This window comes from Mangifera indica, chromosome 11 (assembly GCF_011075055.1).
Source record: "Mangifera indica cultivar Alphonso chromosome 11, CATAS_Mindica_2.1, whole genome shotgun sequence".
NCBI lineage: Eukaryota > Viridiplantae > Streptophyta > Magnoliopsida > Sapindales > Anacardiaceae > Mangifera > Mangifera indica.
Genome location: NC_058147.1, coordinates 10,966,035 through 10,977,369, shown reverse-complemented (window position 1 = coordinate 10,977,369; position 11,335 = coordinate 10,966,035). Strand labels below are relative to the sequence as shown.

The 11,335-nt window shown below is 35.7% G+C and overlaps 2 protein-coding genes across 2 annotated transcripts; both read right to left on the bottom strand.

Annotated features, from left to right (window-relative positions):
• Positions 1-7,507: 7,507 nt before the first annotated feature.
• Positions 7,508-9,116, bottom strand: LOC123230179 (disease resistance-like protein DSC1). Its single transcript, XM_044656334.1, has 2 exons — positions 8,808-9,116; positions 7,508-8,715 (listed from the first exon to the last, which is right to left on the bottom strand). Exons 1-2 carry the CDS (start codon positions 9,087-9,089, stop codon positions 7,765-7,767), a joined length of 1,233 nt encoding a protein of 410 aa, XP_044512269.1. The 5' UTR covers positions 9,090-9,116; the 3' UTR covers positions 7,508-7,764.
• On the bottom strand, positions 9,092-11,080 carry LOC123228705 (disease resistance protein RPV1-like). The gene is made up of 2 exons (XM_044654177.1): positions 10,474-11,080; positions 9,092-10,307 (listed from the first exon to the last, which is right to left on the bottom strand). Exons 1-2 carry the CDS (start codon positions 10,971-10,973, stop codon positions 9,092-9,094), a joined length of 1,716 nt encoding a protein of 571 aa, XP_044510112.1. The 5' UTR covers positions 10,974-11,080.
• Between the last annotated feature and the right edge of the window lie 255 nt (positions 11,081-11,335).

Sequence of the window (11,335 nt, the reverse complement as noted above, 5' to 3'; positions counted from 1 at the left end):
ATAAACAATTAAATGTACAACTTATTTTTTCATATTTATTTTGTTATTTTATGTACATATATTATATATATATATATATATATATATATATATATATATATATTATATTTATTTTACACATTTATATTATGTTTTAGAAATCTATAATTTTGCTAATTTTATTTTTTATATATATGTATAATATTTTAAAATATTCAAATTATAATAGTCGAATTATGTATCATATAATATATCAAAAACTTAATTTACCATATTGTGTGTCATATTTTATAATACACCTTTTAAAAATTAAAATACTAAATTACTAATAAAATATTATAATTGAGACATCATAATTTTGAAAAAACATCACAAACACCATTAATATTTTAATATTTTTCATACACACCCCTAATGCATTCATTTTCTCTAAAAAGTGTATCAATTCATATAAAAAATATGTATCGTATCACAAGATATATATTGTATCATATGATATATTTACTATATCTTATTAATTCGATATACCTTATGCTATGTATCATTTTTTATCTGTATCGTATTATATTGTTGATACGATATGTATTATATATCGTAGAATACTGATAATTATGGTTCAAACCGTAATCACATTTTTTTAATTTAGTTTGGTTTGATTTGATTTAAAAAATTTTCAAATCGTTTTTTTAGTTTAATTTGAAAAATTTCTTAAATCACATCAAATCAAACCGTACACACCCTTAGGAGAAAGTAAAGAATATTGCATTGCCACAAAAAGTAGATGTTTTGGAGGTTTGAAGAGGTGTTTTGCGTGAGTTTGTGAGCCACAATTTTATGTCATATTTTAATTTAAGAAAGGTCAAAAACTTATTTCCACCTAGATGAGTTTCAAAGATCTAATTGCTCATCATCAGCTATTAAAGTTAACAAAAATTTTTAAGTTTAAAGGTATAATATTTATTTAATTAGTAATATTAAAAAAAATTATCTCATTTCTTCATTTTAATTTTAAAAACTCACAATATCCTATCTGTCTAAGTTTTAAAAAGGTATATTTTTCCTCCTAGGATTTTTCTTTCTCACATTTTTCAGCCATTAGAATCGCCTTCGATTGCCTTCTTTAGCCTAGTCTCTCCCTCTCGATGCAGACCAAACACTTCCTCTCCTCGAATGACAATCGCTTCTTCAGATGGATCTTGATGAAGCGAACGCGACAGAGATGGTCGTCTCCATTGAGATTAGTTATTGACAAAATTGAAGCTTAAGAAGCGGTCTTTGTTAAGATCCGTTGTTGAAAAAACTGAAGCTGAAGAAGCAGTTGATGAATAGTCAAGATTCATTTGAAGAAGTGGTCGTCTTTGTTATGTTCACTTCAGTTTTGTCTCAACGAAGACAATCGATCTTTTGACAAAAAGAGCGTAAGATCTATGCCAAGAGGGAGAGAGACTAGGTTGAAAAAGGAGGCTGAAGATGTTTTTAGTGGTTGAAAAATGTGGGGAAAAAATGAACCCTAAGATAGAAAATGTAACTTTTCAAGAGTTAAGTTGGAAGGAAATTGTGAGTTTTTAAACTAAGGTGGAGAAATAAGATAATATTTTTAATATTACTAATTAAATGATAATTATACCTTTAAATTTTATGAATTTTGTTAACTTTAACAATTGACAAGTACGTATTTAAATATTTAAAATTTAACGGATGAAGGTTTAATAATAAACTAAATCTGAGATAGAAATAAGTCTTTTGACGTTTGAGAAAATAAGAACATACTTTCACAGTTTTGAAAAATAACCAAATAACCAATCTTTGTTACTTTTCGAATAGCTAAACCAATTTTGCTATAATGGGATAATATTTTAAAAAAAAAAAAACAATAGTTAAATTTGGCTATGAGATGAATTCGTATGGTTAATGAACAGTAACATTATTTGAGGACACCTTCAGCAACCACTGCTTGTAATGTCATTGACCTTGCTTCTTGGCTCTAATAGTTTACGTTAAATTGACAGAGAAATCCAATGAAGCGAAAGAAACAACTGATTCATTCTCTGCAAATTCTTTTAGGATTTTGTTCAATTTCCCCACCAGATCTCCTGCTACTTGTGCCTGCACATTATGCATATAGTGGACACACCCCGCAACATTTCACGGTAAAATCAACAACATAAAAGCGAAACGAGGCAGTTGTTGCCTCAAGTAGCCTAGCATTTAAACAGGGATCATATACTAACACAACATGATCCCCAAAAATTAGCACAGAATTGCAGCCGACTTGCATTCTGCAACGGTAGTAACCTCTATGCTCATAAAAAACATAAGCACAAACGACAGAGAAATCACTACCAAAGTAGCTTTCCTCAAATTCAATAACCGCACATAAACAAAACCCCATGAACCTTCTATTACACCAATTCTGAGAGACCTCAATGGTGATCGAGGATCCTGAACTTAGATAGCTGAACCAGTTAGGAATTTAAGTTCCAGGTAAGCAAACGCTAATTGTAGGTCTGGCATTACGTACCTGAAACATGAATTATGGTGAGTCTTCAGCGACAGGAAAATGAAAAAGAGAATTTACGAACCTTTTTATAACAATGTCTCAATAATGCCACTGCCATATGATGAATTCTTAGCTGGGAAAGTTCCAAAATGTTGCATGCATTTTGATTCAATTTCTGACAGTTTGTGAAAAAGAAACACTCCATGAAAATGATGTTGAGAATTTTTCAGAAAAAATTAAACTTGACTTCTCATCTTCAGCAGTGGGCAGAAACGTGCGTTGAATGTAAGGGACGTTTTGGGAAGGCAAACGGATGCCGTTTTGGGTGAATCAAATATGGATTTAAAGCTTATTAAGTCTAGTTTTAAATGGTGCAAGTTTCAGGTTCATTGAAGTTTTCTAAAGAAAGTTATAGCTATTTTAGTAACAGCTGCGCAGAAATAATATCTGCTGTTTAGAATTCTGTTCTGCACGTTTTTTTTTAATGGTTAATAGCTGATGTTTAGGTATATAAAAAGACTTGTAATCAGTTGTTATGTGTGTGGATTTATGAAGTGAATATATAGAAATAAAAGCTTTGAAGTTAGCTTTTTTTCCTTCTTCCTCATTTGTGTTAAGAATCCATACTTGTAACTCACCATAGCTTCCAACAAAGTGGTATCAGAGCCTTGTTAAAATGACGACCAAAACTAATATCACTTTCCAATACCCACAACTGACCAAAACAAACTATGATCGATGGGCGCTACGCATGAAGGCCATAATTGGGTCTCATGGCTTATGGGACATTGTCGAGAAAGGATATGAAGATCTCGCAGACGAGAATACTGCAACTGTGGCTGCACTAGAAGCTAGGCAGCGAACAAAGAAGAAAGATCAAAGTGCACTCTCAATTATTCATCAAGGGATAGATGATGACATGTTCGAGAAGATAGCCAATGTAACAAGAGCCAAGGATGCATGGGAAATTCTAAAGAATTCCGTGGTCGGAGTTGATAGAGTGAAGAAGGTGCGACTCCAAACTCTAAGGGCTGAGTTTGAGTCGATTTTGATGAAGGAGAATGAGTCCATAACAGATTATTTTACTTGAGTATTGGCAGTGCTGAATCAAACGAAGCGGCTCAATGAAAAGATGGAAGATACAAGAGTAGTAGAGAAGATTTTGCGCTCTCTTAACGCAAAATTCACTTATGTGGTGGTGGCGATTGAAGAATCGAAGGACATAGAGTCCATGACCATCGACGAGTTACATGGATCGTTGTTAGCCCATGAAGAGAGAATGAAGAGGACCCAACAAAAACCAATGGAGCAAGTTTTGCAAGCAAAATTTTCCTTTAATCCTAAGGGAAATGACAGAGGAGGAAGAGGTCGAGGTCGTGGTAGAAGCCGAGGTTGTGGACGAGGTCGTGGTCGTGGTCGTAGTCAAGGAAAAGGCGAGCAAAATTCATTTCAAGAAGGTGAAAATAGAAGTTCTCAAAGAGGTCGTGGACGAGGGAGAAATAATAATTGGAGAAAAGATAAAAGCCAAGTAGAATGCTATGCATGTGGGAAGAAAGGTCATTATTCTTGGGAATGTCAAACTAAGAGTTGTGATGAGGAGACGAATTTTATCGAGCATAAGGAGGTGGAAGGTGATACTCTTTTACTTTCTCAAAAGGATGGGTCCATAGAAAAAAATGTCACGTGGTATCTCGACAACGGCACGAGTAACCACATGACAGGAGATATAAGCAAATTTGTAGAGTTGAATACAAAAGTGACTGGGAATGTTCGTTTTGGAGATGATACAAAGGTAGAGATTAAGGGAAAAGGCTCGGTGATTTTGACTATAAAGGATGGAGACCATAAAATTCTCCACAATGTCTACTATATCCCAAAAATGAAGAGCAATATTTTGAGCATCGGCCAACTTTTAGAGAGCGGGCACAAAGTGAAGATGGAGAACAATTATTTGTGGCTTCGAAATCGAGATGATAGGCTTATTGCTAAAGTTGCCATGACAAAGAACCGAATGTTCATGTTAAATGTGAAAACGGTGGAAGCGAAGTGTTTACAAGCTTGTGTCAAGGATCCTTCATGGATTTGGCACATGAGATTCGGGCATCTTAACTTTGAAGGGCTCAAAATGCTAGGAGAAAAGAATATGGTGAAAGGAGTTCCAAAAATCAATCATCCGAATCAATTGTGTGAGGCGTGTCTACTCGGAAAACATGCAAGAAAGTGTTTTCCAAAGGCGTCACTTTCGCGAGCAACTGAGCCTCTACAACTTGTGCATGCGGATGTGTGTGGTCCCATCAAGCCACAATCTTTCAGTAAGAGCTCATATTTTGTGCTCTTCATCGATGATTACACAAGGAAGACGTGGGTTTATTTTTTGAAGAACAAGAGTGAAGTTTTTGAGACATTTAAAAAATTCAAGCTTCTTGTTGAAAACGAAAGTGGATACAAAATTAAAGCTCTAAGAACTGATAGAGGTGGAGAGTTCACTTCTAATGAATTCAAGGTCTTTTGTGAGGAAAATGACATTCGACGTCCTATGACGGTCCCAAGAACACCACAACAAAATGGGGTCGCAGAAAGAAAGAATAGGACAATTCTTAACATGGCAAGGACGATGCTAAAAAGTAAGAATATGCCTAAGGAGTTTTGGGCTGAGGCGGTTGCATGTGCAATTTATCTCTCAAACCGTTCACCTACAAGGAGTTTGGAGAAAATAACCCCTCAAGAAGCATGGAGTGGATGGAAGCCAAGTGTGAAACACTTAAAAGTTTTTGGGTCTATTGGCTATGTTCATGTATCCGAACAAGAAAGGACAAAACTTGATGATAGGAGCAAGAAGATGGTGTTTATTGGCTATGCCGAGAACTCTAAAGGGTACAAATGTTTCGATCCCATTTCCAAGAAAGTTGTGATTAGTAGAGATATGGAATTTGAGGAAGATGCTTCATGGGATTGGAGTGTTCAAGAAGAAGAAATATATAGTTTTCTTCCATATTTGGGAGAAGACGAAAATGAAGACCAAGAGACTGAAGGCGAAAGTTCAACTTCTTTCACACCCACTTCTTCCTCAACAAGCTCAAGCAAACAACCTCAAAGATTTCAAAGCATAAGGGATCTCTATGATGCTACCGAAAGAATAGACGGTGAGAATCTTTTTTTTCTATTTGCAAATGATGAATCTTTGAGTTTTGAAGAAGCTGCTAAAGACAAGAAATGGGTGCAAGCTATAAAGGAAGAAATTCATTCCATTGAGAAAAATGACACTTGGGAGTTTGTCACACTACCAAGTGGTCATCAAGCAATTGGGGTTAAATGGGTTTATAAGCTAAAGAAAAATGCGAAAGGAGAAATTGAGAGGTACAAGGCGAGACTAGTTGCAAAAGGGTATAAACAAAAGCATGGTGTGGATTATGAAGAAGTATTTGCTCCCGTTGCTCGCTTAGAGACAATACGGTTAATGATAGCTCTTACGGCCCAAAACCAGTGGATAATTCATCAAATGGATGTGAAGTCAGCCTTTCTAAATGGTGCTCTTGAAGAAGAAGTATATGTGGAACAGCCGAAAGGATTTATGGTTGAAGGTCATCAAGATAAGGTGTTAAGATTGAAGAAGGCGTTGTATGGCCTTAAACAAGCACCACGGGCTTGGTATAGTCGCCTCGACAAATATCTTCATGAGAATGGTTTCTTAAGATGCATTCATGAATATGCACTTTATGTTAAAAAAGAAAAAAATGATATTTTGTTTGTGTGCATTTATGTGGATGACCTTATTCTTACAGGAAATAATCCACAAGTGTATGATGATTTTAAGAAGGCGATGGCACGAGAATTTGAGATGAGTGACGTGGGGCTTATGTCATATTATTTGGGGATAGAAGTAAAACAATGGAGTGACGGGATTTTTATCTCTCAAGAGGCGTATGCAAGAGAGATTATAAAGAAGTTTAAAATGATAGATTGCAATCCGTGAATACCCCGATGGAGTGCGGAGTAAAACTCTCCAAGAAGGATGGGGTAAGGAAAATTGATTCAACCACATTTCGAAGCCTAAGGTACTTGACATGTACTAGGCCCGATATATTATTTGCCGTGGGATTAGTGAGTCGGTTTATGGAGAATCCAAGTGAAGAACACATGCGAGCTGCAAAGAGAATTCTTCGATATTTAAAAGGTACTCTTGATTATGACATTTTTTATACTTCTTCGAATGAGGCTCACTTAAAAGGATATTGTGATAGTGATTATGCTGGTGATATTGATGATCGGAAGAGTACTACTAGGTTTATATTTTTCTTTGGAGAAAATGCAATTTCATGGTGTTCAAAGAAACAATCAATTGTAACACTCTCAACATGTGAATCGGAGTATGTTGCTACAACTGCTGGCGCATGTCATACGATATGGCTAAGAAGATTGCTGGATGAACTTCATTTTGCTCAAAAAGAAGCAACTAAACTTATGGTGGACAACAAATCGGCCATTGCTCTTGCAAAAAATCCGGTGATTCATGATCGAAGCAAGCATATAGATGCAAGGTTTCATTTTATTCGAGATTGCATTACCAACAAGGAGGTTGAGGTAGAGTATATCAAAACTCTTGATCAAATAGCCGATATTTTTACAAAACCCCTCAAGAAAGATAGATTTCAGCAGCTTAGAGAGATGATTGGAGTTGTGAAGAAGTCAAGTTTACAGGGGGGTGTTGAGAATTTTTCAGAAAAAATTAAACTTGACTTCTCATCTTCAGCAGTGGGCAGAAACGTGCGTTGAATGTAAGGGACGTTTTGGGAAGGCAAACGGATGCCGTTTTGGGTGAATCAAATATGGATTTAAAGCTTATTAAGTTCAGTTTTAAATGGTGCAAGTTTCAGGTTCATTGAAGTTTTCTAAAGAAAGTTATAGCTATTTTAGTAACAGCTGCGCAGAAATAATATCTGCTGTTTAGAATTCTGTTCTGCACGTTTTTTTTTAATGGTTAATAGCTGATGTTTAGGTGTATAAAAACACTTGTAATCAGTTGTTATGTGTGTGGATTTATGAAGTGAATATATAGAAATAAAAGCTTTGAAGTTAGCTTTTTTTCCTTCTTCCTCATTTGTGTTAAGAATCCATACTTGTAACTCACCATAGCTTCCAACAAATGAGACATTGTGTTCGGATACCATCTCCAATTCGGATGCATCCAATTCTTCTAGAGTTGGTGGAAGCTTGGGTAATGATTGTAGCCACTTGCAGTTCACTGCGTATAGTTCTTCTAAACATGGTGGAAGCTCTGGTAAAGATTAAAGCCACTTGCAGTGCAATGCATTTAGTTCTCTTAAACAAGATGGAAGCTCTGGTACAGATTTAAGCATACTGCAATTGTTTAAGGAAAGAAATGTCAGCCTTGATAGTTGTTTGATTCTTGAAGGCAGGCTCTCAAAATTGTTTCCGTCCAGAGTTAATGTATCCAATGAGGATATACAACAGATTTCTTCCGGAATTTTAGTCAAATTGCAGAAAGATAAATCCAAGTCTTTCAAGGAACATAAAGCTGACAACTCCGGCAATTTGCCCAGTTTTGTGCAGCCAGAGAGATCCAAAATCGCCAGAGATGTTAATTTCTTGATGCTGCTTGGAATGGTCTCAAGATTTTTGCAATCCGCCAATTCCAAAACCTGAAGGCCATTTAAATTTTCAATTGAAGATGGTAGCTCTTTAATTTCTGTTGCTCCATTCAACCAAAGAAACTCTAAACATTCCATCTTTTCCAAAATTTCTGGGAAACTCTCAAGTTTAGCGCACATAGAAAGGCTAAGTTTTTGAAGAGATTTCAATTTACAAATACTAGTTGAAATACTCTTGAGTTTTGAGCATCGTGTCAAAGATAATAAACAAAGCTCAGTTAGACAAGCGATGGATGAGGGAACTTCTTCTATGGAAGTTCCACCAAGTTCTAAATCTCTTAAATTCCCTGAAATCTGCGGAAACTCTGTGATGTTGATGCAGGAGGCTAGGTCAAGAGTTACAAGTGATTTAAAATGAATGTTGCTTGGAAAGTTCCTAAGGCTTTTACAGCCATTTAGTTTCAGGATACGAAGGTCATTGAGATATTGGATAGATGATGGAACCTCAACCAAGTTTGTGCAACCTGCAAGGTTTATTATCTCTATATTTGGGGCCTCTGAGACATCCGGGATCTCAATCAAGTGCTGAGAGTAATAAAGCTCAATCGATTTTAACTTGAAAGCAGGCTGTAGCAAACAGAAAAATTTGTATGGATGAAACATACACAAAAATTGATTGATAATGAAGGAATCAGCAATATATAAGAAATTATACATACCTTAGTTCCTGTCCAGAGTTTTTCAATGTTGCTGAATGGCAGGCTAATTTCAAAAAGTTTCTCCGGACTAAATCTCAATGGCAACGTCTTCAAAGGATATCCAGCCCAAAAGAGGTATCTCAATTCATCAGATAGATATTCTAATCCTTGGTTAAAATACAGTTTAGGTTTATTTGCGAAGTACCCAAAAGGATGATAAGATCCATAGAATTTCAGAAGCCTAAGATTATGCATATTTTTGAAGGTTTCGGAGCTTAGATGAATTTCTCCGATTTTAGACATATCTAGGAACAAGCCTTCAATTGCATCAGTTCCCTTAAAGCAGAAGAAAGAATAATTAGCATAAAATACAAAGTGAAGTAAAAATAAAATTCCATTAAATTTTTACTCACAGTATTATTCTTCAAAACGCTGCAAACATCTTCAGGATTCCACAATCTGCTATGCGTGCCAGGCTCGTTGAAGGATACTTTACGAACAATTTCCCAGCCCATCTCTTGTAGTAAATCATGCATTTGTAGCGTGTTGTCGCTTGAAATTGATATGAGTGCTTTGTCAATGAGATCACTCAATCCACTAAGGGCAGAGTGGTAACAACCATCCAATATTCTTATCACTTGATCCCTATCCTTTCCTTTAAAGAAGCATGCAATGTCAAGAAATATATTTTTCTCTTCATGGTCTAGCCCATCGTAACTGATTCTCAATATGTTAAGAATTTTAGGACTAGGAGTCTTGTTTAATTTTTTCACTGCACTTTCCCAATATTGTTTGTTCTTTTTGTGCAAGGAGGAAGCCACTACTTTAAGAGCTAATGGGTTGCCTTTGGCATAATAAAGTACCACTTTGTTTGAAAGCTCCCAAAAATCATTAGGAGGGCTATTTTGTTTAAAGGCAAAATTGCAAAACAGTTGAAGGGCTTCATGATGCTCGAATCCCTCCACCTCATAAATGTTATCCACTTCAAAATTGCGAAGAACCTGTCTATCTCTAGTGGTTATAATAACTCTACTTCCTGGACCAAACCGATCAATCCCTCCTATTAAAAACTCTAATTGTTCTGAATCATTGACATCATCCAGAATAATGAAAACCCTTTTGCATTGAAGCCTGTGCTTAATGAATGGAGGTATCATATTGGGAATGCCAATACTAAGATTTCTTTCTTGTAATACTTGAGAAATAACTTGCTCTCTTAAACGAGCTAACCCACCACATTTTTCTGATTCTTCTCTAACATTTTGAATAAAGCAACGACCTTCAAACTGACAAGAAATTTGGTTGAAAATAGCTTCAGCGATGGTTGTTTTACCAATCCCCCCCATCCCCCAAATTCCCACAACAACTCGAGAATCTGACAATCCCGTGCATAACAATGATTTCACTTGCTCAATGCGTGATTCTAATCCAACTAGACCTTCACAATCAGTTAAGGGTGATATACCATTCAATTTCTCCAAAATATCTTTAACAATTTCATCTACAAGTTTGGAGTCGGGCCTATAAAAAAATGTGAAGAAAGAACAATAGTAGAAAGTGTTCACAACATTTGAACAAAAAATTGTAATTTATCAAGACTAGAAAACTGAAGCATCAAAAGAAGCAATATTTCTGTAAATTTCAACCGCATATAATTATGGAAAAGTTTGAAACTTCCAAGATTTACCTTGTTACAGATGAATCCCATCCAGATAGATAGGAAGCTTCTGTTAAAGCAGTCCTAAATCTTTGCACTTTTTCTTTCTTCCCCTTAAAATATTCTTCATGCTTAACAAAAGCCTCCTTATAGTTTCCAGTCAGGTGGCGTATATCCGATGGATTTACATTGTAAAAAACTGGAATAACCATTTGGCCCTTGATTTTCTTGCATTCAAGAATCTTTACCAGTTCATCTAAGCACCACCTAGAGGAAGCATAATCCTTAGAGAAAATGATTAATGAAATCTTTGATTCTTCAATTGCTTTCAGAAGGGCAGGCGGTGTTTCATCTCCTCTCTTAAGCGCATCATCATCAATGAAGGTTTGAATTTGTTTTTGGCACAAAGCAGCATAGAGATGACTGGTAAAATTAGCCCGAGTATCCTTTCCTCTAAAACTAAGGAAAACATCATACTTTCCTTGAGAGAACGTGGAAGAAGGAGATGATGATGACAATGATGAAGCCATAAGGTTGTTGAGAGAACTTTAATCAATGGTTAGGTACTTTCTGCTAACAAGTCTTCCAATGGTCGTAGCTACAGTTTAATCTGTGAAGCGTAGTCAAGAAGCCACAAGTTGAGAATTAATGTCTTGAGTGATTGTTGTTGCTAAATCAACAGCAAAAATAATATTTATGTTGTATATAAGGCGGATTTTCCCACCACGTGAGAGGCAATTTGGAAAACTTGGTGGAAATGCATTAAATGAATATGGAGGCTGGCAGGAGAGATGTGGACTTTGGGAGGCAATATTAAGGGAAATTAAAGTAATTGGCCAAAACAAAGGGGGTTTAAGAAAATTACCCAAAAAGTTAAGGATTAAACGAAAAT

Bases quoted from the DNA above. Each gene is read 5' to 3' on its own strand.
- LOC123228705 (XM_044654177.1), bottom strand. From the start codon at position 10,973: ATGGCTTCATCATTGTCATCATCATCTCCTTCTTCCACGTTCTCTCAA. The intron at 10,308-10,473 runs GTAAATCTTGGA...ATTTTTTTATAG, and splicing joins TGGGATTCATCTGTAACAAG to GCCCGACTCCAAACTTGTAG.
- LOC123230179 (XM_044656334.1), bottom strand. From the start codon at position 9,089: ATGTCTAAAATCGGAGAAATTCATCTAAGCTCCGAAACCTTCAAAAAT. The intron at 8,716-8,807 runs GTATGTATAATT...TGTTTGCTACAG, and splicing joins AACTCTGGACAGGAACTAAG to CCTGCTTTCAAGTTAAAATC.